We start from the raw sequence: 27604 nt of genomic DNA, 5'->3' as shown, positions 1-27604 counted from the left end.
TAAAGTAATATCAACTTCTTGAAGTGTGCTTGAATTTTGAGAAGTTTTGGATTTTTATCACACCCTTCATGTCTTGAGCTTGTCTTGCATTGGTGTGCATGCAACCACAAAACGAGTCTGAAACTATGCTCAAAGAAAAACATTTGAATTAAGTAACTGGAAATGATATTTCTAAGTCAAATGATTACTTGGAGTTCTCGGCCAATTTGTACTGTAGAAGGCCGAGTTCGTATATGAGAGAGAGAGACAGAGAGATAATTATTTCTAAAATAAAGAAGCAACTTAAGCTTTCTTGTTGCGTTTTGGACGAGTGCATGAGAAGGCTATTTATAGTCTCTTAAAACCGTGGAAGGTGTTTATTAATCCACCTATAGCGGAGTCAAGGCTAATGCCTCATCAAGGCTGAATCAAAACTCATATCTCATTGTGTCATACGGCCAAGGAGTGAACTTTTGTGAAAAAAAATTCAACTAATAAGAATAAAGCACATAATTAAGTAATTTAACGATCCCTCAAGATAATTCAACAAAATGACATGTACGATTTTTTTATCTTGAAAAATTGACTTGCCACATAAACGGACTCACATACAAGATTGGTCCTTTGGTACTTAGGATAGCCTAGTGGTAATTCCACATCACCTCCTGTATGAAGGTCGTGGGTTCAATCCTCACTGCAGCAAAACTGCCTTAAAAAAAAAAGACAAGATTGGTCCTTGTGATGATGTTTCATCAATCAATTACAATTTTACAATTCCTTACCATTTATTTAGTCTAAGAGTAATTGAAAAATGACGTGTAAAATCAAAGATAAAACTTGCCTTTTAATCCTCTTTAAATGCCAGGGCCATAATCTCAATTATAGCCTATGCTATTTATTTCATTTAGCATGATAAAACAATATATATATATATATATATATATATATATATATATATATATATATATATATATATATATATATATTTGACTATTTCAGTAAAAAAAAAAAAGTAGACTTTTTTATTTTTATTTTCATATATAGTTAAATCTTACAAAATAAACTATATTCAACATTTGAATGTTATTTCAATTTAACTAATTCAACATTACCTAATTTTTTGGGATTATTCCTATTCAATGACTTGTACCAAGATTTTGGACCAAAATCTACTAAACCCAAATAAATCTTAAACTATGACTACCTATTTTCACTAAATACAAAAATACCCTTACTTTTAATAATATTATATTTTATTTCTTATTTAATTATTTGACTTTCTTTTTCGTTTTGGGTTCAGCTCTCTTCCACTCTCTCTTTTCGTTTTCCAGTTCGTCATCTTTGTTTGGGTTCATCTTTGTTTTTTCAATTTATCTTTTTAGTTTAGGGTTAGAGATTTTCATGAAAAAAATTTGATCCTATTCAAAGTGTTTAAGTCGTTGAATTTATGTGGTTTTTTAAGTTAAAAAACAAAGAAAAAACGATTCTCGAGATTCTGGAAAATTTTGAAAAGCATCTGAAAATTTATGGGTTTTCGTTGAAGATTTATTGACATTGATGTCAATAAATATGCATTTTTATTGACATTAATGTAAATAAATCTTCAACGAAAACCCATAAATTTTTAAAAATTATCCAGAATCAAATCTTCAACGAAAACCCAAAAACGCTGAAGATTTATTGACATTGATGTCAATAAATATGCATTTTTATTGACATCAATGTCAATAAATCTTCAACGATTCTGGAATATTCTCTTGAAGATTCTGGAAAATTCCTTTGAAGATTTATTGACATTGATGTCAATAAAAATGCATATTTATTGACATCAATGTCAATAAATCTTCAACGATTCTGGAAAATTCATTTGAAGATTAATCTTCAACGATTCTGGAAAATTCCTTTGAAAATTTATTGACATTGATGTCAATAAATATGCATTTTTATTGACATCAACGTCAATAAATCTTCAACGAAAACCCATAAATTTTCAGAAACTTTTCAAAATTATCCAGAATCACGAGAATCGTTTTTTCTTTGTTTTTTAACTTAAAAAACCACAGAAATTCTACGCGGAATCCGTGGCGGGCTGTTCCGGTGGACACTTCGAGGTCGCCGCCGCCGGGATGGCCATGGACTGCTCTCCGGCGGCCATGACCGTCGTTCCCAGGAGCTTTAGCGTCGAAGATTCCCAGGGATGCTCTCCGGGTTTTTGTAATGATGTTTGTTTTCATAATATAAACTAAATAATTGTTTTTGTTTTATTAATTAACTTATAAAAATAAACTAAATATGAAGGATAAATATGTAATTACTCATTTCATTAAGTCATAGTTTAGGATTTATTTGGGTTTAGTAGATTTTGGTCCAAAATCATGGTACAAGTCATAGAATAGGAATAATCCCTAATTTTTTTGGCTAATCAAAAACACCTTATGGACCATATGAACAACTCTTAAAATTGAATCATTCACAAACTTTTCTCAATATTTATTACTAATGTCAACTGACTCCACTAAGAAAATGAAATCGAAAATATGACGGTTCACAGGTTTTAGTTTTATATTACATGCACTACTACTCCCTGTAAAAAATATTATTCCTTTCTTTATTCTTTAATGATTTTAAATTTTTTTAATATTTGTTATAGTCCAAATTATATCTAACTTCTGTATAATTTTCCATACATTTCACATAAATTTTAATTAATTTCGTGACTGAATCCATAACCATAAAAAGATGTAAAATAGTCTACAATTATACAAATATACCAATTACCTAAGAAAAAAACTGCTTAAAAAAGGGTGGAATTGAACCAGTAATATTGATCTGTTTTTCCTGGTAGCTGACGTCAAAATTGCAAGATTCATAAAATCACCAGCTCTCTAGCCTGAAGAGAAAATCAGGGTTATATCCTGGCCTGAGTTCGCACGGGATTGAGATGATTCTTCTTGTTCATCTCTTTCTCTCTCGGGTAATAGATTGCATGTCATTATGTGTCAAAAACAAAAATCCTTAACCTTAAATGGACGAAGCCTCTGAAAAAGCTCTCAAATGGAAGCTTCGTCAACTACATCATAGCTCATTTCTTGGATTCTGGCCAACTGAGAATTCAGTAACTCGTACACTTTACCCTTTAACTGCGCGCCACGGTACCCTTTTAGTTTCTTCTAATAATAAATTATATAAAAAATGTCTGAATAATTATGATTTCGTTATTACTTCAACATCTACTTCCTTTGTGTTAATATTTTAGATCTTGAACTCTTTAAGATTATAGGGCCATGATATTAAGTTCACTTCTAGAGTACATATCAATGGGAAGAGCAAGAGAGCAATGCAACCAAAGTCAAAAATGTAAATAGCGAAAGTTGCAACGAAAAGGCCAATTACCTCAGAGAGACCTGCTTCAGTCATGACCGATACAAACAACGACCCATCGGGACCCGATTTGCGATATTTTGACAGCTCGGGGTCTTTTTCGTCAACTTTTTCCGTAACAAATACCACCGGAGAATCTTGCAATATATCACATTTAGACACAACATCTAGCCACAGATGGTCAGGGAACCTTTCTTTCATTTCTTTGTATATGAAAAACTGCATCAAAAAAGAAGTCATCCCATTTAAAAAAGAAAGGTCATAAATAAAGGGAAACAGAATCTCAACTCATTGTAGATTTAGCTCTTCAAATCGTTTCTCATCGCACCATATGAATGAATCGGTAACATACTGTCGACAGTTTTACTGATTTAATTAGTTAGATTTATTTGTCCCTGTAAATATCTTATTCTGTTATAATTAGTTAGCTTGTTGTAGGTTGTTTCCTATTTTTTCTCCTTGTTATTCTAGGTCAGTTATTTCCTCAGTCTTGTATTTATATTCGGTTGAAGCTTAATAAAAATTAATTCATTCCGGATTCATTCTCTTTCAACCTTTATGGTATCAGAGCCTTATGGCTAAGCCGAACCATGATACCCCTGGTTCATCTTCCATAAACCTAAACAATGAATCCTTTCAAAATATATCCATCACTTCTCACAAGTTGAATGGAAATAATTTTCTACAATGGTAACAATCTGTGAAATTGTTCATTCGCGGACGTGGCCAATTTGGCTATCTCTCTGGCTCCATCACGAAGTCAGCCAAGGAGGGTAAAGAATCTGAAAGATGGGAGGCAGAGAATTCGATGATTATGTCCTGGCTGATCAATTCTATGGAACCGAGTGTAGGCAGAACCTACCTGTTTCTTCCCACGGCTCATGACATTTGGAATGCTGTGAACGAGACCTATTCAGATCTCGGGAACGCAGGACAATGGTTTGAGCTTAAAACTCAGTTATGGAGGCTGAAGCAAGGGGATAAAATAGTCACTCAATACTACACGGATCTGAAGACTCTCTGGCAAGAAGTAGACATGTTCAACGATTATGAATGGAGTTGCCCTAAAGACCGAGCTCTCTTCCAGAAGATGGTGGAGAAGGAACGTGTCTTCGAATTTCTTGTCGGGCTTAACAAGGAATTGGATGAAGTCAGAGGACGTCTCCTCGGTCGTGATCCATTACCAAGCACAAGAGAAGTCTTCTCCGAGGTTAGAAGAGAGAAGAGTCGGAGAACAGTCATGCTCGGGGGATCTTCACCAACTACCACCGAGTCTTCAGCGTTATTCTCAGGTCAGCCACCACGTCGCAGTGATCGTCGCAATGACAGAGACCGACCCATCTGTGAGCACTGCAACAAGCCAGGATACGTGAAGGCTAAGTGCTAGAAGCTACATGGAAAGCCAGCGGACTCACCAACCCCTCGGAAGGGATTCCATGCTTCCTCAGAAGAGCCAAGAGCTTCTGACGAGTCAAAACCACCCTCAGAGCAATCTGCCTTCAGCAAGGAACAGATAGAGCATTTGTATCAACTTACGAGTTCTCATTCACTATCCAACAACCCTAACTCATCTTCTTATATTGCTTCCTCATCATTAGCCCAGAAAGGTACGTATCCCACAGCTTTCATAGCCGGTTCTAAAACAAACCCTTGGATCATAGATTCAGGAGCAACCGATCACATGACCGGTAGTTCTTCCATATTCTCATCCTATTCTACACTATCTGGTAATCTGAAAGTTAAAATTGCTGATGGTTCACTTACCTCTATAGCTGGAAAAGGCTCGATCATTATTTCGCCCTCTCTCCCCTTGATAGATGTTTTACATGTCCCAAAACTCTCTTGTAATCTCCTTTCAGTGAGCCGAATTATTCATGATTGCAAATGCATTGCTACAATAACATTTGCTGGTTTTGAATTTCAGGACCCACGTTCGGGGAAGATGATTGGCAATGCTAAGGAGGTTGACGGACTATATCACTTGGTCACGGAAAATTCGTCAGATAAACAAGTTCAAAAACCAAGTTGCTTTACTACCTTGTCCTGTGAGAATGAAATAATGTTGTGGCATTATAGGTTAGGTCATCCTAGTTTTAATTACCTGAAATATTTGTTTCCAAGTTCTTTCAAAAATAAAGATGTGTTTTCTTTTCAGTGTGAGGTTTGTGAACTTGCAAAACATCATAGATGTGTTTATCCATCTCTTAAATATATGCCGTCAAAACCTTTTTCTCTTGTGCATAGTGATATTTGGGGTCCCTCTAGAGTGAAAACAACCTCAGGATCTAGAGGGTTCATCACATTTATTGATGATCACACTAGAGCCACATGGATATACCTCTTGAAAGAAAAATCCGAGGCAGCACAAACCTTTAAAAATTTTCACTCAATGATCAGCACTCAATTTCAAAAGAATATTCAAGTTCTTCGAACAGATAATGGTCGGGAATATTTTAACTCTATCCTAGGTGAATTTCTACAACAAAACGGGATTATTCATCACAGTTCTTGTGTTGATACTCCCCAACAGAATGGAATTTCTGAAAGGAAAAATAGACATTTGTTAGAAGTGACTAGGTCTTTATTGTTTGCTATGAACGTCCCTAATCGATTTTGGAATGAAGCCCTTCTAACAGCAGCCTATTTAATCAATCGAATGCCAACTAGAGTTCTACATTACATCACTCCTTTGCAGGCTTTAAAAAATGCTTTTCCTGAGAATCGATCTTTCACCGAGTTAACTCCTCGCATATTTGGTTGCATTGCATTTGTCCATATACATGATCATAATAGAGGGAAACTTGATCCTAGAGCTCATAAATGCATTTTTCTAGGTTTCTCACCAACTCAAAAAGGGTATAAGTGTTTTGATCCTAAAACTGGAAAGTATTTTGTAAGCAAGGATGTGACTTTCTTTGAAAAACAACCTTACTTTGATAAAAAAAAATCCACTCCGAATGAAGATGAGGCTGAACACAATTTCTGGGAATACATGTCTTTTCCAAAATCGGTTGTAAATGAATTAGATGAATCAAATATTCCTGTAACTAATTCTCAGATTTCACAACCTGTAAATTCACAACCTCATAAGACTCAGGAAGAAATCAACTTGGAAAAAACTGCTGAACTTCGTGTTTATACCAAACGAAGGACCCGACCTTGTGCTATTCCGCCAGCCCCTGAGGTATGTCAAACATCTTACTCGAATGAGGTTCAAGGTACTTCGATTCTTACTCCTATTCCATTTCAAAACCCTGAGCCTGATGATCCCATAGCCCCTCGTAAAGGTGTTCGTACCTGCACCACTAAACATCCTATTTCCAACTTTGTGTCTTACCATAAACTCTCACCAGATTTCCGAGCCTTTTCCACCAGGATTCTGAATGATGAACTTCCTAATTCGATACATGAGGCTCTAGAGGTTCCGAAATGGAGGGAGGCGGTTTTGGAGGAAATGAGGGCTCTAACGAAGAATGAGACTTGGGATTTAACATCATTACCCACAGGGAAGCGCTCGGTTGGCAGCAAGTGGGTGTTCACAATCAAATACAACTCAGATGGTTCGATAGAGAGATACAAAGCAAGGCTTGTGGCAAGAGGCTTCACTCAAACTTATGGTCTGGATTATGAGGAGACATTTGCTCCAGTGGCAAAACTGAACACTGTGCGTGTTCTCTCACTCGCAGCGAATCTGGACTGGCCCCTGAGACAATTTGACGTGAAGAATGCCTTTCTAAATGGTGAGTTAGAAGAAGAAGTGTATATGGAGACTCCTCCGGGCTTTGAAGATATGAAGAAGGATGGAAAAGTCTGCAAGTTGAAGAAATCCATATATGGATTGAAGCAATCTCCGAGAGCTTGGTTCGAGAGATTCACCAAGGCAGTGAAGGCACATGGTTACTCTCAGGCTCACTCAGATCATACTATGTTCTACAAACACAATAATGGTAAAATTGCTATTTTAATTGTGTATGTAGATGACATTGTTATGACAGGAGATGATAGCCACGAGCTAGACAAGCTTCAGACTTTCCTATCGAGTCAATTTGAAGTAAAGGATCTGGGGCAACTCAAATATTTCCTAGGGATGGAGGTGGCTAGGTCCTCAAAGGGCATAGTTATCTCACAAAGGAAATATGTTCTAGACCTTTTGAAGGAGACCGGACTGCTCGGATGTAGACCAGTAGCAACTCCGATTGATCCCAACCAGAAACTCGAGAAAGAAGATGGAGGCAAGCCAGTTGACAAGACCCGGTATCAGAAGCTGGTGGGGAAACTGATTTATTTGGCTCATACAAGACCTGATATTGCTTTTTCAGTGAGCTTGGTCAGTCAATTCATGCATTGTCCCTCGGAGAAGCACTTACAGGCAGTCTATAGGATTCTTCATTATCTAAAAGGGAGTCCAGGAAAAGGGATCATGTTCTCCAAGAATGGAAGCAGAAGGGTGTAGATCTTCACTGACGCTGATTGGGGCGGGAGTTCAACTGACAGAAGATCTACCACCGGCTATTGTTCCTTTGTGTGGGGCAACTTAGTCACTTGGCGTAGCAAAAAACAACCGGTGGTCTTGAGGAGCAGTGTTGAGGCAGAATTTAGAGCTATGGCTCAAGGAGTATGTGAGCTCCTGTGGATTCGGAAGATCTTAGAAGAGCTAAAGGTGGAAAGAGATAGACCTATTAAGTTATACTGCGACAACAAATCTGCCATCAGTATTGCTCTAAACCCAGTACAACATGACAGGACGAAGCATGTTGAAATAGATCGTCATTTCATCAAAGAAAGATTGGAAAATGGCGACATCTGCATGCCCTTCGTTCCCTCATCCGAACAGCTTGCAGATGTCCTCACTAAAGGACTGTTTACTTCCATGTTTGAAGGTTTTCTATCCAAGCTGGGAATGATCGATATCTATTCGCCAGCTTGAGGGAGGGTGTCGACAGTTTTACTGATTTAATTAGTTAGATTTATTTGTCCCTGTAAATATCTTATTTTGTTATAATTAGTTAGCTTGTTGTAAGTTGTTTCCTATTTTTTCTCCTTGTTATTCTAGGTCAGTTATTTCCAGTCTTGTATTTATATTCGGTTGAAGCTTAATAAAAATTAATTCATTCCGGATTCATTCTCTTTCAACCTTTACATACACATTCATAGATATACCTGATCAGAAGGAGAGGTCCCACACTCTCCCGTGAGATCATGGACGTAAAGTACTGCAGTGGGAAGATGAGAGAGAACAGCGAGTGTCAACTTTTCCAAATTGTTCCTGTCCTCTGCGCCAACCAAAATCGATATAAACGATCAATATTCATTTGGGACGCCCATGAGTGGTCTATATTCAATCCCCTCAAAACACCAGTACACATTAAAAATGGGTAGCGATTCTTACCATCAGATCTGTTCAGTAAACCAGGAGTGTCTGTCACCTGCGTTGAATATCTACCCTTGGTTAGGCATGGAGATACAAATTTGAAAGTTTAGGCATTGAAATGACGCAGAGAGCTCTCAACCTGAAAATGCTTGTAGTTTGAAACTACATGACCCATCAATATTCCTCGGGTCGTAAAGGGGTAGTTGCATATCTTGACAAAACAAGAACATTATGATGAAGACATTAGTTTTTTATGCCAAACAATTAATGGGCATTACTTAAAAAAAAAAAGAAAAAAAAAGTCATCTGCAGTGGAGACGGATAAATAAATAAATAACGTGATGTTTGAATGAATATAAACCTCAGGTTTCCCCGTCGAGAGCACACGAACAAGAGACGACTTTCCCACATTCGGAGCTCCAACCAGACAGAGTGTCGGCATTTCGAGATCAACTACTGGCATTGCCCGCAAAGTCTAAGAAATTCCATTCTTTTAGTTACTTGGGCCATAAATATTTTTATAATTAAAATAAAATCTTTTCATAACATTAAGGAGCAACCAAGCTTAGGCGAAGCACTTGCACAAGGTGAAGTTTCAAAGGATTAAGCAAACTCTATACTTACAAAGTACGTAGCAACAACAAATCAAAGGTCGACTGAATTAAAAAAAAAAAAGTAGGAGAATAAATAAAAACACCATTCAAGAAAAAAAAAAAAAAAAAAAAAAAAAGATCAAGGATAAATAAACGGATGGCACATTTAAAACAACAAAAGAATAAGTTCAGTTTGTTGTACAGACCTTAGCAATATCAAGCAGGTTGTCAACAGCTTTCCCATTATTATTATAAATCTCTTCAACTCTTTTCATACCCTGACGAAAGAAAGATAAGATTATTGGTTTCAGTGGTACAAGTATTCGGAAGATTCAAAATGCTCCAATGAAACGGACCTCAGCGAGACGATCTTGCGCTTCTTGCTTTGATACAGACTGCAAGGGTTTCAAAAAGAATTTGTTAAGATCCTATCTATTTTCAGAACTCATCTTTATTTATATTTTTCTAAGAACAAAACATTTGACATTGCTCGACAGATGAGACATTACAAGACTGAATCACATTGAAAGGTGGAGAGTGATAATTTGCTGAAGAGAGATACCAATAGCAAACTTTATTAAATGGATGCTATTTCATGGATGGAACAACATAGCTTCAACTGACACATGGAGTTTCGAAGCGTTTATTTATTTTTTTCATCTCATGAACTTTTAAAAACTGATTTTTTTTTCCTTCTTCGGTGACAAGACACTGCTGTTGTTTTTGTTCTTTTTTTTTCAGGGGATGAGAATCTCTTTATCACCCAGTCAATATAGACCGAGTACTATAACCGGTTGAAGCATGAAGGTTCTATAAACGAAATTTTATTCGAGACTTAAATCATGGTAGAGTTGGTAATTTTGAGACCAACCTTGGCACAGAGAGAAGCATGCTCTTTTCCAACCGATACCACCTTCTTCCTCAGAGAATCCACTTTGCCCAATACCTATTAACAAAATATATGACCAAATAATTAACAGCAATGAAATGATCTGAGACTCAAAGAACTATGTGAATGTCTCAAGTGTTGCAAATGATAATAAAAAAAAGTTAAAAAATAATTAGAATGGCACGAAGGGCCACTAACAAAGGACCAATATGTATTCATCATAATCAAGTATTCTGCTATAATCCTTGACATTGTTTCAAGAAACCACAAGTACATTCACGTTACTCATTTTTTTCGACACAATACAGTTCTATTATTTAATGCATGTAGCTGAGCACTCTGCTATTATTATCTTTATTATTATTCTTACTCATAATATTAATAATATTTTTATTATTAATAAAAGCATAATGATCTCCATAAATCGCATCTAAAACATGAGTTGCTTTAACTGACCTGTTCATAGTTTCCATCACCAAGAGTCAGTTCAATAAGGGATCGCTCATAAGGATGCAGAGTCTTTTTCTTCGGGAAACTCTCCAAGTAAGTCCTCAAGGGAATAGCTACTTCCTAGAGTTCAAATAAGAAAACAAAATATTAGCTAAAGGAAATATCTCACTAGCCACCAAAGCTTGGGAATTAATTAAAGAAATATCCTACTCCTATGTTTTTATTTGCCAATAAAACCATAATTTTGATGATAGCAATTAGGATCCTGGACATAAAAGTTAAGAACAAACTTTCATCAGCGCATCAAGTTGTTTTGCACCTCTATTTCTCTCTCGCTTTGCAATGTTTGCGATCCCTGCGAAACAAACAAAATTCAAAACATAAACTGATAACTTATACATACACATGAGTGCTACAATGCCTGATTCTTGCGCCAGGTAGTTTCACAAAAAAAATAAATAAATAAAATAAATAAATCAGATATGAAGCGAAACAAATCAAATACCCTTTGTTGGAGGAACCCTCTTGGCCTTCCTTAGTGCCGAATAAAGAATATCAAAGGATGGCATCACCATCGGCAGTTTTTGAAATGCTCCAATCCTCTCGAGTGGCACTGATGGTTTTTCCTATATTTAAAGCAATAGAATCATATAACGATTTGCACCGTTTCTTTTTCCACGGGGTAACATGGCAATAAGAATGATTATGAAGATTATGATAAAAATTTTGACAATTCTTTTACTATTTCTGGGAAAACATGAGGTCTAAGTGAATGAACACCAAGAACAGAATTACCTTTTGTTTGCTTTCATCAGTTTTAGTACTTGGAACATAGCTTCCAGTCGAATTGATGCGCTCATACGAGTTAGTTTGTATGGTCTTGCACGATAGTACATGAGGGGAATAAATTCTGCCACTGGGTAACTTAAAGACTCCTACGTTTGAAGAAGAAACAAGCCAACGTATATAACAACTTGGAAATTAGTACATAAAGAAGGGAAGGAAAAAAAAAAAAAAAAACAAGACCATGATTAGAAACCTGACATAAAAAAAGACAAATTATGGAAACACGGGCATTTTAACAAACAATTCTGTGTCGAATGATTTATTTTAAACAAATTAAATATTGAATGACAAGTTTCTTTTGCATTCGGTCCCTTCCTTATAAGAAGCAAGTTCTCTAAGCGTGATAAGTATATTCATGTACTTGATTTTTTTAATCTAAAACCATGCAGCCTAATTTGAATTACGTGTAGATGGAATTCCAAAGAGAAACTTACTATTGCGCCGAGTTCGTTTGTCTGTAGAAATGTCGTTCGACATAAAATTCGTTCCCTAATTTCACCACCCAAAAACAAAATCTCAAACAAGCAACCAAAGCATGAAGCAGAATAATAATAATAATAATAATAAGTCTCCGAGCTGAGAACGAAATACGATGATGAATTCATTAGGGCTACCTTGTTGATCCGACCTACCGTGGCGGAGAACGATCTGGTCTGAGAAGTTAGAGGACAGACAAAGCATCCCATTTTGGTGTTGAGTTGCTTGAGGAGAGAAGAAGAAGCTATGATTTGGCCATGGAAGCTTGACATGTTTGCTTATCTTCAATTCTAACCCTCTGTAAATCAGGGTTTGACTTCAATAGTCAGTACTCAGTAGTGATTCAACTCCACTATAATCCTATGTGTGTAAGAAACTTAAAAAATAAAGTCTTTCTTACACTTCTTTCTAATTTCAACAATTCAAACAAAAACCGCCAATCATCACCACAGTGATCAGTCCAACACAAGAACCACTAAAGCCAGAAAGCCATACATGAAAATAAATAAATAAACATTCAAATGAATATGTTTATAATCAGAAAAATGCATACAAAAATGTCTTCTTTTTTTTTTCCTCACAGGCATATCATCGAACACAAAGCACCCTTAAAACATATTTAAAAAAAATGCTACTTTGTTATGTGAGACCCCCAAAGAAACGAAGATGAAACTCGTGAGAGCGAGCGAATAAGAAATAAACAAACCCTAGAAAACGGCGTTGAGAAGAATCGTCAGCGTTGAGAAGTGGTGGTTGAAGAAGAAAAGTAGTCAAAATCGAGATAGTGGCTTCCTACTTCCTTACTATCACCACGTCGCTCTTCACTGAAATTTCATACATCAAAATTAAAGTGAGATATTTATCGTCAGCAAAGCAACAAAAGTACGACAATTTTACCGGATAATTCTTTTTCCCCAGAAACAAAACAGTTTGTAGCTCATAATTAAGAGAAAATTTGCATATTAATGCTTCCTTACTATCACCACGTCGCTCTTCACTGAAATTTCATACATCAAAATTAAAGTGAGATATTTATCGTCAGCAAAGCAACAAAAGTACGACAATTTTACCGGATAATTCTTTTTCCCCAGAAACAAAACAGTTTGTAGCTCATAATTAAGAGAAAATTTGCATATTAATGCTTCATTTTCTTCTGTGTTCGCACTTGCATCCAACACACTTAATTTTCTTTTTCCGTATATCACCACCAAATAATAATTATGATTTTTCTTGAAACATTTAAATTATTATTTAGGCAACGTTTAATATTTAATAATTTACATAATTCAGTAAGCATTTAATATATATCCTTAAATTAATAATGAATTCGGACAAAAACACTTCAATAGCCAAAGTGTTGTTGTTGTTGTTGTTTTTGTTTTTTTTTTTTTTTTTTTTTTTTAAATGGAGCTACGGTCAACGTTTTGTAGCTTTTTTAGCTGATTCATGGAGCCATAAGCCATTGTGATCCGTTTGTTTGTATGCGTCATTTTTTAAATTTACTAAAATTAACCACTATAAAATATAAACATATAGAAAGGAATTAAGAGTCAAAGAATATCAAATTTAATCATAAATAATTAAAGATGGCATAAAACTTGTGATATGAATATTATTGATTAATTGATTTATCATGTTTTCATTTTTAATTTGCTCAGTTTCGTTTAATTTAGTTCCAGCGTAATATACGTTATTTACAAATATAAAGCTTAGAAATAAAATCAACAAAAAATTGTTCAAGATTAAATTATATAAAATAGTCATTTAAAACTATTTGATTAGTAAAATAGTTAAAGTTGCATTTATACAAAAAAAAAAAAAAAAAAAAAAAAAAAAAAAAAAAAAAAAAATTTAACGTTATATTTAAGTAATTTCTCACTTTCAATTTTTTTTTATATCGCATACTAAAAGTTTTGTTAAAACCTCATAGTGGTATATTCTTGTAAAATTTGATTATTTAATTAATTTTAGATAAACGTCGACTATTTTGAAAATTTATTAATTTAAATTGATTATTTAATTATAAAATTTATATATTTAAGGGCGCTCTAGCCAATTAGTCATTTTGAAACGTTGTATTTTAAGGGCACTCTAGCCTCTTAATTAGTTACAATTATCTATATTTAAGGGAACTTTAGCCAACTAGTCATTTTGAAACGTTGTAATTTTAATATAGCCAACGTTTTGAAAGTTTTTTTAAAAAAATTACCAACTCATATTAATCTTTTACCTAAATGTCCTTAAGTGTTTATTTTCATAAATAAAAGAAGAAAGTAATTACAATTACACAAATTCAGAAATCAGTTAGTACCTAATAAAGAGAATTAAATATGTTATAAAAAAAAGTTAAAAAAATTGTAAAACTCTTAGCCGACGATTCGAGAAAAAAATGGGAAAAAATATCAAACTTTTCTAAAAATAAAGTAACTTGATACTTAACATCTAATTAATTATTAGCGATAATTAACATAAATTAATTGACAATATAAGAGCAAACAAATTTGAAATCATACAAAAATCAAGGCATATTAACGATAATTAACAAAAATTAACTGACGATTGAGAAAAATCTGAGACTATACAAAAACAAGACATATTAACGTTAATCAACAAAAAATTAGTGATGATTCAAAAGCTAAAAATTAGAAACAATACAAAAATAAGGCATATTAATGTTTATTAACAAAATTTTACTCTCGATTCAGAGAGGGAAAGACATGAGCGAGAGGGAGAAAGTCCACATAGTAAACTCTATTAACAGTTATTATCAATTATTAACTAAAAGCGATTTAAAAAAACTAAACTAAGACGGCGCAAAAAACCAATAAAACTGCAAACCAGATTGGACCATTGATTTTTAGACCGTTGGTCCGGTTTTAAACAGCTTAAAATTTCACCGGTCCGGTCCGGTCCGATTTGAACTTTTAAACGGTCCGGTCTAAAAATTTTAAACTGCGGTTTAGATCGGACCGGATCGGTTAGTATTTAAAAAAAACATTTAATAAAAAAAAGTGTCTAAAACGGTCTGGTCCAAAACAGTCTAAGAATGAACTGACAAGTTACTATTTAAGAAAAATATAAATAAAAAATAGGTTATAATGAAACGGTCTTGTTTAAAATAGTCTAAAATAGTCTAACAGTCCGGTATAAAACGCTCTAAACGGTGTAAACCGGACCGGAACGTTTTAACCGGTTTGGTCCGGTCCGGTTTAATATTTTTTCAAATTATTTAGACCGATCTAATTTAATTTTTTGATCGGTTTTAGACCGGACTGAACCGTGCACACGCGCAATCAAAACGTCTGTTGGATCTGATAATCAACATCTTCATGGACATGGATATCAAATGAGAAGTTTTTAAGAAAATCATCAGCTGGCTGTTGACTGCTTTCGGTATCATCATTTAATGGAGATAACGTTGTGTCCTTAGGAGGAGTACGGGATGGTGTAAAATAAATGTCTTGAAACTTTCAACGTTTATCGCATGATGAAGTTCTTTTACAGCATCTATTGCACTTCGAGTCAAATATATACTAAAAGCAGAAGAAACATGTAAAACTAAAGAATTTGTTGATGACATGGCAGAGGCCAACTTTTCTACAAAACAAAGATAACAGAATGATATTTAAACAAATGCTACTTAAAAAAAAAACTATAAAATTGCACAAACACTAAATTTAATATAATGCACAAACAGAACTTCTTCATAAGCCCTAAGTACAAGGGCCCTGGAAGGCTTGGGAAAGCAGTGGGATCTGCCTATTGACGTCGGAGGGCGAGAGATTTTGTCGGCGATCATGGAAGCTAATTCTGAGGTGGCGAAGAAGGGTGGAGGATGTGTCGAGTTCGCGATTCGGACCTGGTGCATTTGCGAAGAATTATGGAACTGCAGGAATAGAATGGTTTTCTCAGGAGAGCGGGTAGATGTGGCCACTTCGATACGCAGAATCAAAAGAGGAATTTGTGATCATCTGAATATCCAGGGGTGGAGGACGGCCAGCGGGGATCGTAGCTTCGTTCGGAGGGAGGCCAATCCTCTCAGGATGAGGAGTGACTCAGTTATAATTCATTCCGATGCTGCTTTCAGGTCCGATGGAGCGGCGGTGGGTCTGGTGGAGCGGCGGTGGGTCTGGTGGCGCGATATCGGAGCGGGCTGGTGAAGTGGCTCTGGCGTGGGCAAGTCAGTTCGGATTCGGCAGAAGAAGCGGAGTTGAAGGGTGTTTTAATCGCTGTTCGTATTGCAAAAATGTTGAATTTTGGGAATGTTGTTATAGCTAATGATAACAAACAATTAATGGATAGTTTAGGTTTGTCTAGAGCATGCCCAAAGTGGGAGCTGCTTCCAATGTTCCAGGAGGTGCTTAGTTTATTTGGCAGCTTTTCTTCTTTGAATTTTGTTTGGGTTAGCCGGGTTGAGAATGGCCCAGCGCATAGCATTAGTCAATGGTCGGTGATGTCCCGGGGTTCGGGTTTTTGCGGTGTTGGGGATTCTCCGCCCCCTGTGCGGAGAGCTTTTTTCGAGAACTCTAGTAAGTTTAATGAAGTTTTTGGCCTCTTTTCCTCTGCATCTCTTCCTCCCCAGGAATGAGAGAGAGGTTTTAAGGGCTGGTTTTTCAAAAAAAAAAAAAAAAAGTACAAGTCTACAAACAAACAAAAAAATGACATTATTAGTATCAGATTGTAGAATAAATATATAATAACAATAAAAACTAAATAATTAGAAAAGGAAAAAAAAAAAAAAAAACCTGGATCCATAATAGAAACACAAACCTCTGCAATCGAGTTCCCTTGATCATCATCATGCGAATTGAGTTTAATTTTTTTTTTTACATAATGCGAATTAAGTAAACAATTAGTAATATTTTTATGTAATTTAATCTTATGTATTTATTGGACAACAAACCGTAGTTTTTCCTTTTCTTTTTAATATACTATGATATGAACTAACATATTACATCATAATAACCCAAAGTTAATTATAAATAATGTACATTATTATCGAAATACATAAAGTTCCTTGCAAACACATAATGGAACTGTTTCCCACCAATTACATAGGCTTCATCTTTAATCTACATCTATTCCATCATCTAACAACAATTAGAAAATTCAATTGGGCCTAAGGCCCGAGTGCAGGTCGGAATGTAGTGGATTTGCTCCAGCCCGGTCAGCCTACCCGGCAGGACTGACGACCTATTTTCAAGCTCAAGCCCACCGCATCCTAATGTCTTTTAGTTCTTCACCAATACCAAGTCCAGATCGACCACGTAATCATCCCGGAAGAAGCGATCGTTGTCGTCCGATCTTCTCACCATCTCAAGCTCAACTCAACTCCCGCGTCATTCTTTGGAGTCCTCTGGTCCGACCACGTGGTTTCAGAATTGACGATAAAGATGAGAAGAACTACTACTATAAATGAAGAGTATTTTAGCTAGAAAAGAGTTATGTGAAATTTCATTATCGTTACTATTGTAATATACATTCAAATTATTCGTTGAGCTCGTCTTTCCAGTAGCCGAGCTTGACCCCAGTCACTTTTCATTGCTTTGCATTCAATAAAATTACTCTTTTCGGTTCAATATTGTTCTTAACTCAATTCTTCTTTATTTATTCGCAATAAATCGTATTTAACTTAATTTTTATACGACGAATTTTTGTGATCAACGTAAATATAAATAAAACGATACTCTAAATATAATATATAGTTCATGATTGTTGAGGAACCGAATTCGACGTCAACATGTGTTAGCTAATATTTTTATTTAATCACTAAATTTAATTATGTAATAATTTTGATAGCTATATAAAACGTCGTTTATGTTTATTTTAAACTTTGATCAAAAAGTCATAAATGCTCACCAAACAGTGAAATATAAATTTGTAATTAGAGTTATTTAAAAATTATAACTTACTTAACTTGTATCTATTTTTATGCTACGATAAAGAAGTGAAAATTACAGAAGCTCCTGATATTGAATTTAACTCATGCGATCAGTAAAGCGTCAACTTCCCCCTCATTGTCGATTCTCGCTTGTGAACACCGAATCTCCACTTATGAACGTTGGACCTCAACTCGTCCCTGTTTCACTTGTTTTTTTTTTGTCTTTCTCGGCACTTTTTCTCGTGGCTGAATAACACCTGAAGCAATGTCTTGGCCCATCAACCTTGGCCTTAATCTTTTCACCAATGAGTCAGACGTTGTTTGGCTGTTTTCCTCTATGGTGGTTCCTGACGCCGATGACCCTTGGTTGTGGTTGAGACCTACAATGCGACACATCATTTTTGAGCAGTGCCTCCTGACGCTGTTGTTGACCCCGACGGTGGGGTTTGGTGGCTCCCAAGATGCAGACTCCGAACACCCCTCGAAGGTAGAGGCCGCTTCTACGTAAGTGACCTGGTACTGACTGTTGTTCCTGCCGATTCTACTTACATTCTTGTTCAGGGTGTGGGTTCCTCTGCCATTGTTGAATTTTGTGTTATCAAAGTTTGGTTGTTTTTTAATTGTGATTTCTATGTTACGTGGTTTATTCGGTTGTTTTTGTTGTTTGTTGCATTTGTCACCTTAGATCTATTATTAGTTTTAGTGTGTTTTGGCTTTGAGGCCCTCTGTACACAGCTCCTGGGTGATTTTGTTGTCCCAAAAATGAGTTACTCATATGTCAAGTTTCTAGTTTGAGTTTTTTAGTTGATATCTTGGTGGAACAGACACTCGACAGTCTTTTTCTATAGTTGGTGGCCCTCAAACGTTTGATTACCTCGGAGGATTTTGTGAAAGAGTCAATGAAGTGTTCGACGTTAAGTGTGGTCAATTTTTCATTTGTAAAAAAATCACACATTAATCGAATCTAGTCAGGAATCGTTGTAGATTTTTGGTCTTATTCTTCGTGATCGTAGAAGTTTTATGTATCTTTAGGTTATTAAATGGAAAAGCCTTTGGGCTATTGTGGGTTTTTGTTTTTGTTTTTGTTTTTGTTTTTTTTTTTTTTTTTTTAATGTTGGTTAGTAGTAGAGCATATTCCCTAGAGTGAAACGACCATTCAATTTATTCTTCAATAGAGCCAACAAATTTCATACACTAATGTAATATGTAATGAGACATTGACATTAATATTGCTTTTTGACTTCACTTATTAAAAATCAACTAAAATTAAAAATTTGACAGTTTTATTACTAAATAAATATAAAAAGACTAATATTTTTAATGAAACTTGTCATACAATTATTTAATTTTGTGACACATTTCGTAGCACATCAATTTCGTGAAAGATTTCAATAAAGGTATTATGGTTTTTGTTACATTAATTTAGTAATAAATCTGTCAATTTTCTTTTATTTTTGGTTGATTATTTATAAGTGGCAATCAAATGGTAATATTAGTGTATTAGTGTAAATTGTCTCCTATATAATCCTCAGTCCTCACAATCACACAAAGAACATATTCCAATTAATGGCAGCTCTGTCTTCGACCACTCAGCTTCCTCGTCCACATTTTTTCCATGAGCACCTTCCCATCTCCCATCTCAACTCCAAAACCAGTCTTCTCTCCACTCCCAAAGCCATTCCTCGGATAACCATTTCAACCGATCAAAATCCGGTTCAAAGGTATGAACTTGTTTATTTTGGTTTATTTATTGTTGCTGTACAAGTGATTAATATATATTTCTGTTCTTTCTTTGTTTTGCTCTTTGATTGTAGAGAATGTTCACTGGCTTTCCTCAAGCCTCTTCAGGCTGTTCTGTTTGACATCGACGGAACGTTGTGTGACTCGGACCCAATCCACTACCATGCTTTCAGAGATATGCTTCAAGCGGTCTCTCTGAATTTTATATATATGTGTATATATATATATATATACGTGCATATTTTAATCATAAAATAAGAAAAGGGGTTTTCAACTTTCTACGTTTTTCGACAGGTGGGTTTTGACGGCGGAAATCCTATCACTGAAGATTTCTTCATCAAGAACATCAGTGGAAAACACAACGAAGAGCTCTGCAGAGTCCTTTTTCCTGACTGGGACCTTGAAAAAGCGAGGAAATTCATGGTTGATAAGGAGGCCATGTTCCGAAGGTAAAATAGTCTGTCCACTTCATATAAACTAAATTTTAATTTCGTGTCGATATAATTTGAGCGACAACGAAACTAGGAAGAAAAGAACTTTGATTTCGTGTCTTTTATATTAATATTATTCTGGAATATTACAAGAACAGAGAATAGATTTCTAAATTCGCATTAGTTGGTGGGAAGATGTGCTCAGAAAATTTGATGGAAAATATTAATGAAAATTTAAATTGTGGATAAATAAGAAAACATGCGTGTGCGTGAGTGACGCATTAGAGTTTGGACTTCCCTTTTGATTTTGATTTTCCATACTATTCATTTAGAAATGAAATCCATGTTTCAGGTATAAACAGATTTCTCTCTGACAAATTTTCTCAAGGATGAAGTTAAGAACCTACGTCAACTTTGAGATAAATACTACATCTAACCGAATTTTACTTTTTGAATGGCTTAACCGCAATTATCCCAAAAAAACTGTTTTATAGTCCGATTAACCAAAAATTAGATTTATTATTCCAATTTTGTTTTTCTTGGGTTTTCCGATTTTCAAATATAGCCCCTACAGTGTGTAAGCAACTTGTTTCATTATATTTGCTTGATGGAATTAGACACGGGACACGTTCAGATTGGCAGCCGTGGAGCTGAAACCGGTGAAGGGCTTGCGGGAGTTGTGCAAGTGGGTCGAAGAGCGCGGCTTGAAACGAGCTGCCGTCACAAGCGCTCCGAAACCAAACGCCGAACTTATACTATCAATGTTGGACCTTTCGAGTTTCTTTGAATTAGTCGTACTTGGAGACGAGTGCGAGAGAGCCAAACCGTTCCCGGATCCGTACTTGAAGGCACTCCAAGCGCTTCGAGTGTCAAATCAGCACACTTTCGTGTTTGAGGTTGGTTTTGCTCTTAAAGTCATTGAAGACTATTTCGGACTCGATAGATCTCGTTTGTGTTTCCTGTTTTGTGTGTTTGTGAAGGATTCGGTTTCGGGAGTGAAGGCCGGTGTGGCGGCCGGGATGCCAGTTGTCGGTGTGGCGTCCAGAAACCCTGAACAGTATCTTCTTGACGCTGGAGCTTCCTTTGTTATTAAGGACTTTAATGACCCTAAATTATGGTCTGCCCTTTATGATTTTTGACGGCACTCCAAACTAGAGCAACTTTTACTTTGGAATGCTGCTATACCATTCTTTTCACAGTACTTCTTGCTATGCCAAATTACAATCATTTTCATTTTTTTACAGTACTTTTCAATCCCCTTATTTCATATCAGTGCAATAAACTCCAGCAAACATTCACAAGTGTACGGTTTAAAAAAAGGTTGATAGATTATAGCATTTCCATATCACTTTGCTTTTATACTTGGCCAGTTTGGAATTAGTCTAATACTTTCGATAAGTTTTATTATGACTGAGCAGAACATAAACGAAGAACCAGACAGGAATTGCCAAATACGCAAATAATAAATCAAAGATAAAACATACTCGGATTTATCAACCTAATATATTACGCAATGTGAACTAGTTTTACAGATGTACATGAAATACTATTACCATGTCACACGGTCATGAATTCTGTCAAACACAACAAAAGGTCTCACACACAGAAGTACGAGACACAGGCTCAATTTAATATGAACAACAGCTAATAAGATAAAGAAAATCACATGAAAAAAAAAATATGATACCCAAAAGAATTCCCAATCTCCTACTATAGAAGTCCTGTGATCAAACTAAACCAGACTAGCGTACCCAAGATACTGATTCCACCTCATCTCTTGCAGCCTTGTACAACTCGAGTCTCTTCGCGCATTGTTGCCTTCTCTCCATTAATGCCGGGTCTTCGTCAAGCATTTGCGAAAACTGTTTTGCCTAACATAAATTTCCATCATGATTAATTACAATTTGGTTATTTGGCTTACTGGCCTTTGGAACCCATCATATCCTCTTTCTTCCTTGCTATTTCCTACCCAAGCTTTTACGTTTTGTTATTCTTGCAAATTATATTTTTCAGTGATATTCACACACATATTTCCATAAAATTATACCATATTAAAAAAATGTTAGCATCTAATGTATCAAGAAAGAACAAGTAGAAATTTTACAGTATTAAAAATAAAAATGACTGCGTCTTTTTTTTTTTTTTTTTGTAAACTAAATTGCAAGAAATTTTCCAAAACAATAAAAATTTGGCGAGGAAACTGACAAGAAAAAGGATAGAGACCAGAGTGTCAGAACTCAGAATCCTAACAGTATATGGGATATGCATGCGAAATAGCCTTAGAATTATATAAGAAAATAGACCAATGTCCAGCAAAATGAACAAATTCTAAGCCAATGTTTGAAAGACTCACCTCTTTCTTCCCTAGTTGCGTGTAGAAGTAATTGAGAAGAGAATGTTTTGCTTCTCTGACTTGACAATACACCACAGCCTTTGGAATTGTGTTCCTCAGTGTATCGGACACCATGGAGACGTAAGAAGACACATTCAATGCTATTCTTCGGAATTGGCCGTCGACGTACCGGTCCTGGTTCGGGACTGCAGGGTTTCCGCCCGGGTTTACAGTTTTCTCCACTTCTTGCGGAAGCTTCCGGAAGAAATCCACAGTGAGATACGAAGATTCCATGTCAACCAATCGTACGACCGTCTTCCTGCTATCATCGCGAAATCTTTCCAAGGCCGCATTTGAAGCAGCGGCTATTTCAGCTTGAAGTGTCGGAAAGCGCCTCAACTCCTAATATTAGAAAATAGCAGAGTGAACATCCTCTATATAGTTTTCTCTTTTGGAGTTGCAACAGGAAATATAAATATTTCCCAGGTTTACCTGAGTTTCTCCAATGGACTTCCTCACGAGTTCTTTCAATACAAAGTGAACCTGTTGCAATATGAAAATCATTTGGAATGTACTCTCTAAATGGCAGAATTTTTAACCCGGGAAAGCGCTCCTTATGGGATCGATGATCACTATAATAATAAATAATAATAAAAACCCTGCTTACAGCATCAACCGAGGCTTCAGCTGGGCCCCTGAAATAATTCAGTGAGCTCTCAATTAGACGCCTATAACCTTGTTCTGGAGCAATCAGATGTGGCTGATAACCATCTGCCTCAGAGACCACTTTCTTTACATTTTGCACAGACAAATGCCTATCAAATGGAAGCTTTCTCAATGCAGCCGGTAGCTGGTTGTCGAAGACGCCGTAAATTCGGTCGCCGCCGGCCCGCCTTAAAACCAAACAAACAAACAAAGAAGCCTAATAAGATACATCTACTGGTTCTATTTAATGATATTCATCCAAGTCTAACAAACATCAAAAGTCGGAAGAAAACTGAAATAAAGTAGACTGAGGGGTGTTTTTATAACTCTATCCCACCCAAACATTGGTTTAAAAATAAAGTGATAAGTTAATAGATTTTGTACCCTCCATCCAGGTGCTCCTTGAAAATTCGGTCAAATGCCCGGCAAAGCTCCAAGATAGTGTATAGTTGAGCCTAAAACAAAATATCGCAGTTATGCCTTGGTACACCGGTAAACATGTACTTATTATAAACTATCAATGAATTGGAAGTACTCACCCCAGCATCAATAGCAATAGGCCTACCAAGATGGTCCATCTCTGATTCAAGTTCATCAATTGTTTTGTTTATCAAAGATGTAATGCTTGGGATCCTTGCTCTAATTACAGACTCCAAGTGCTGCAGATAAAATACACATTCAACATGATAGTTTCATTATCTTGAGAAGCAAGAAAAGTTCAAAACCAAACCTTCGATAAAAGTTTTGCAAGATACTCTGAGCCCATTTTGCTACCCAAATGCCCGTAATCGGGACTGGTAGCGAAGTACTCTCTCTCCTTTCTCCTAGCAATAATCATATCAACGTTTTTGTTTATATCAGCTTGTGAACGATTCACAATTCCAACCCAAGGATGTTGCAGCCTGTAGGACCTTCCTTCCAAAACCTTAAAGAGGCGTAAGAAGAGTGAAATAAATCAATAAAAGTTCAGGATGAGCTTGCTTTAGAAGTACTCATAAGCATGCAAGGTCAGGGAAATCGTACATCTAATGCATTAGTTCCTTTGTCCATCAAATCAAGCTTTGTTAACACTCCAAATGTCCGCTCACCTGTTGTGGTAAATTTAAAGAAAGAATCATGTAACTATTACACAAAATCAGTAATAAGGCGCGACTGCAAATAAAATCAGAGCCCATCAGCTTGTCAAGTAGTGATGGAACGTACCCGAGGGATCCACCTCCCTAGCTAGTTTGATGGCATCAGATGTTGCGATGTCCTGATTGGCCGGAGAAATTGCTAATATGATGCAATTAGGCTACAAAAGACATACACAGGAATCAGCATAACACAACCTATGTGTCGAACCCTGTCATACTCATTTTGACATAATAACTGCTTCGGTTCATATAAACAAATGAAAGATGTTTTGGAATGTAATTTTTTCTTTGAAAATATTTGTTCTATGCCCAGTGCCTTTCCAAAATCTGTGATACACTCTTGAAGAGGATCAAGAACCAACCATTGCTTGACAAGAAAAGATTATGACTTTTTAACAAAAGTCAAACACACCTTAGCAACATAAGATCGAACCATGACCTCAATATCTTGAACAATACTCTCTGGCTGCCCCTCTGAATAGAATCGATATATTGGGAATGAGTAAATTAGCAATATTATGTGCAGCGTAGGAATGCTCCGATATATATGAATGAAACTTACCAACAGCGACTTTTGTCAAACCAGGTAAATCGATTAGGGTCAAGTTGACAACTGCAAGTGAATAGAGGAACGAGTTGGTCAAGAAAGGCAAATTATAAACATCACAACACTTAAGTTAAATACAATATACGGAACAAATAAACCTGATGTATGATAATGGAAAAAATGGGGGAGAGAGAGAGTAGCAAACCAATAGGAGAGTACCTGATGGTTAATAATGGAAGAGAGAGAGAGAGAGAGAGAGAGAGAGAGAGAGTAACAAACCATGAGGAGAGTAGATACTGAGGTGTATGGGAACAGGGGAAATTTGCTTTGACCTCCCTGTTACTCTGTCCGTTTCATCAGCAATTTCTTTGCGAACCATGGCTACAGAACAAAACAGAATCAGTAATTAGTATACACGACATCTCATGCATCTACACAACTATTCTATTTCTAAGTGCTGACTCTGGAGATGAGTATTATATGCGTCTTTTTTGCCACCTTTTTTCACAGCAACCAATAAATCTATATTTTTTTCACAGCAAAAATTTTGCAATATACTAAAAAAATTAATGAGCTGGGTAATTTTCGGATGATTGAAAATGTAAGATTCTAAACCATGCGTTCATTATGAATCTTCTTACCAAAATCGGTGAATTTTCTTTTGGGGATGTGAAGAAACTCTGCATATTCCTGATCGCCATCCTCAGTCTTATGAAGCTGAAGAACCAAAGGTCGTCTCGTCACGATCCCTGCAATTTTTCAAAATCAAAACTGATATTATCACATGGTACCGCAATAAACACCAATTGAGCGGTGACTAAATTTAGTTGAACAAATAATTAGTAGTTATATTCAAACCTGATCCTCTTGGAAGGAAGTCACGTCCAACAATGCTCTCCAAAACTGAGGACTTACCCGAACTCTGTTATCAGCACGAAAAAAAAAACAAACAGAATCAGATCTTCGTTTTTACATATATAAAAGATCCTTTGTACCTTATAGAAAATGGATAATTTTATTTAATTATTTATAATCTTTTCAGCTCTCTCTCTCTCTCTGTTCCTCAATCTTCGCTTCCGTGTAGCCAATAAGCCCAACAAGAACCGACAAAAACATATTTCTATATAAACCACCAATCTTTCTCACGTATACTAGAAAACCTCAAGACTCGAAGAAAAGAAAGATCACAACCCCTATAATTTCCTTAAAGACTCAACGAAATTCAAAAACCGTAAGAAAAAATTTCCAACAAAACCTCGACGACGCTAAAGACCTAGAAATCTCCTACTCAACAGCTGGACTCTGTCCATGAAGGAGGTTTCTAGTCCAAGGCAAAAGAAGTTGCCGAACCTGACCACCGACGACGGCGACGGAAGGAAGAGCTTCCCAGAGAGAAGAGAAAGCGTTGTTGTCGCCGCCACCATAGTCACCGAGCGCCGTGCAAGCTCTCTGAATCCGGTTGACTAACCCAATCAAACTCTCCATAGTCGTCATGATCAAAGTTATTTCGTTTGGTTCTTTCTCGCTCAAAACCCTATAACTCTCTGGCCTTGCTAAGTAAACGAAGTTACGAAGAAGAAATGTAAATAATACGAACGATTGAATTGTCCGAGGAAAAGCGACTTTCGAATAAAAGAGAGGAAGGAACGAGGAAAATGAAAGAAGCAGGGGCAGAAGAGTAATATCGACAAATTGGAGGGGCTTAAACGGTAAGAAGGATTAGGAGAAGACTGTGAAGAGAGAGATAGAAAGGGAGAGAGACAGAGAGAGTGATGATATAGTGTGGGAGGTGTACGGTGAACCGTTGGGGAATGTCGTGAATCGGTAGGGTCCACTAAAATTAAAATTTTGAATTTTGAAATATGATGTGGTGGTGGTCTGTGGGTCCCACTTTAAATCAGTTCTTGTTTTTCCTAGCAACGGTTGGATTGGATGATGTTTATGAACTCTAGAGTCTAGACCATTAGAGAAAGGCAGTCCACCGGAGCTCATATTCCAATTTGCTAGTGAGAAACATTTTATTTTCAATCTTCCATCGTAAAATTGATATTAAGGAAAATAATATTTATATTCGCAGGAATAATAGACAAGCTTAATAGAAAAAATAAAATAAATATTATAGCAAAAAATAAATTACAACAACAGAGCATTAAGAACGAGAATAAGAGAAAAAAAGAGGAACGTCGAGACATGTTCTGATGAGGACATCTCAAACAGCAATGTGAAGAAAGACCAATGCACTCATCAACAAATTTGGATGTTTTTTTACTTGTTTTGTAACCTCTAGTTTTTAATTTTCATTACTTGATGGTTTTTATTTTCTTAGATATTATGGTTATTTATTTTTGTGGTTATGTTTTTTTCATTCATTTGGTTTTATAACCATTGAATTAGAATATGTAAGGTTTGTGTCTAGAGGTTATTATCTAGAATATGTAAGGCTTGTGTCTAGAGGTTATTATCTAGACTATATATATGTGTGTGTAAGCTCTAGTATGAGCATCTTGGAAGATAAATGAAAAAAGTGTGTTTGTGTGTTTAGTGAGGATTCTCTTAGTCTAAAACTTATCAAGAATTTGTGCTCAAAATTCTTGTGGCGTTCGTCCGATTTATCGACGGGAATTCCGCAATCCATCGTGGCATCATTCGATCCATCCTAATTCGAAGGTTTCGAGCACGAAAGCTTCGTCTATATCTCAACCTTCCGATAGACGGTCCGCTCAAATTGAACTCCGACGAATCTCTCCAACGAGTTCACATCAAGTGGTATCAGAGCCAATTTCTATCAAAGATTATATATCCTAGAATACCTCTTCTCCACACAAAAAAAAATAAAAAAAAAATAA

At 36.0% G+C, this 27604-nt stretch overlaps 3 protein-coding genes across 6 annotated transcripts; 1 reads left to right on the top strand and 2 right to left on the bottom strand.

The window, feature by feature from the left end:
* Positions 1-2678: 2678 nt before the first annotated feature.
* PDE318 (P-loop containing nucleoside triphosphate hydrolases superfamily protein) lies at positions 2679-13261 on the bottom strand. 4 transcript variants are annotated; one of them, XM_089620453.1, is made up of 19 exons: positions 13057-13261; positions 12884-12983; positions 12693-12810; positions 12124-12284; positions 11944-11998; positions 11459-11598; positions 11169-11289; positions 10954-11018; positions 10670-10783; positions 10196-10270; positions 9681-9719; positions 9531-9602; positions 9093-9206; positions 8871-8942; positions 8750-8786; positions 8521-8633; positions 3373-3579; positions 3000-3119; positions 2679-2869 (listed from the first exon to the last, which is right to left on the bottom strand). In XM_089620453.1, the coding sequence occupies exons 4-18, from the start codon at positions 12256-12258 to the stop codon at positions 3030-3032; spliced, it is 1449 nt and encodes a 482-aa protein (XP_089476579.1). In that variant the 5' UTR covers positions 12259-12284; positions 12693-12810; positions 12884-12983; positions 13057-13261; the 3' UTR covers positions 2679-2869; positions 3000-3029. The 4 variants fall into 4 exon arrangements, with proteins under 4 accessions (XP_089476579.1, XP_089476577.1, XP_089476580.1 ...); XM_089620451.1 differs by having other exon boundaries at positions 2679-3119; positions 13057-13259; XM_089620454.1 differs by having other exon boundaries at positions 2679-3119; positions 12142-12284; positions 13057-13259.
* A 4871-nt stretch (positions 13262-18132) lies between these two features.
* LOC149390367 (2-deoxyglucose-6-phosphatase-like) lies at positions 18133-21400 on the top strand. Its single transcript, XM_089619758.1, has 6 exons — positions 18133-18371; positions 19400-19588; positions 19682-19796; positions 19902-20056; positions 20673-20934; positions 21019-21400. The coding sequence occupies exons 1-6, from the start codon at positions 18133-18135 to the stop codon at positions 21175-21177; spliced, it is 1119 nt and encodes a 372-aa protein (XP_089475884.1). The 3' UTR covers positions 21178-21400.
* A 101-nt stretch (positions 21401-21501) lies between these two features.
* LOC149390366 (phragmoplastin DRP1E-like) lies at positions 21502-26510 on the bottom strand. The gene is made up of 15 exons (XM_089618471.1): positions 26109-26510; positions 25617-25680; positions 25400-25507; positions 25038-25139; positions 24774-24824; positions 24624-24685; positions 24279-24369; positions 24099-24163; positions 23806-24000; positions 23615-23734; positions 23460-23530; positions 23038-23263; positions 22863-22913; positions 22392-22772; positions 21502-21909 (listed from the first exon to the last, which is right to left on the bottom strand). Exons 1-15 carry the CDS (start codon positions 26250-26252, stop codon positions 21781-21783), a joined length of 1860 nt encoding a protein of 619 aa, XP_089474597.1. The 5' UTR covers positions 26253-26510; the 3' UTR covers positions 21502-21780.
* Between the last annotated feature and the right edge of the window lie 1094 nt (positions 26511-27604).

Source organism: Urtica dioica, chromosome 7, assembly GCF_054948205.1.
Source record: "Urtica dioica subsp. dioica isolate 48M chromosome 7, U.dioica_male_clone48M_v1_H2, whole genome shotgun sequence".
Taxonomy (NCBI): Eukaryota; Viridiplantae; Streptophyta; class Magnoliopsida; order Rosales; family Urticaceae; genus Urtica; species Urtica dioica.
The sequence above is the reverse complement of the archived record's forward strand: the minus strand, read 5'-3'. Positions and strand labels throughout refer to the sequence as shown.

Bases quoted from the DNA above. Each gene is read 5' to 3' on its own strand.
- PDE318 (XM_089620453.1), bottom strand. From the start codon at position 12,258: ATGTCAAGCTTCCATGGCCAAATCATAGCTTCTTCTTCTCTCCTCAAG. The intron at 10,784-10,953 runs GTTTGTTCTTAA...TTTGAACTCTAG, and splicing joins AACTTGATGCGCTGATGAAA to GAAGTAGCTATTCCCTTGAG. The intron at 8,634-8,749 runs GTAAGAATCGCT...TGGTTGGCGCAG, and splicing joins TTTACTGAACAGATCTGATG to AGGACAGGAACAATTTGGAA.
- LOC149390367 (XM_089619758.1), top strand. From the start codon at position 18,133: ATGTCTTGGCCCATCAACCTTGGCCTTAATCTTTTCACCAATGAGTCA. The intron at 20,057-20,672 runs GTAAAATAGTCT...GGACACGTTCAG, and splicing joins AAGGAGGCCATGTTCCGAAG to ATTGGCAGCCGTGGAGCTGA. The intron at 20,935-21,018 runs GTTGGTTTTGCT...GTGTTTGTGAAG, and splicing joins AGCACACTTTCGTGTTTGAG to GATTCGGTTTCGGGAGTGAA.
- LOC149390366 (XM_089618471.1), bottom strand. From the start codon at position 26,252: ATGACGACTATGGAGAGTTTGATTGGGTTAGTCAACCGGATTCAGAGA. The intron at 24,686-24,773 runs GTAAGTTTCATT...GATTCTATTCAG, and splicing joins TTTGACAAAAGTCGCTGTTG to AGGGGCAGCCAGAGAGTATT. The intron at 22,914-23,037 runs GTAAGCAGGGTT...ATATTGCAACAG, and splicing joins CTGAAGCCTCGGTTGATGCT to GTTCACTTTGTATTGAAAGA.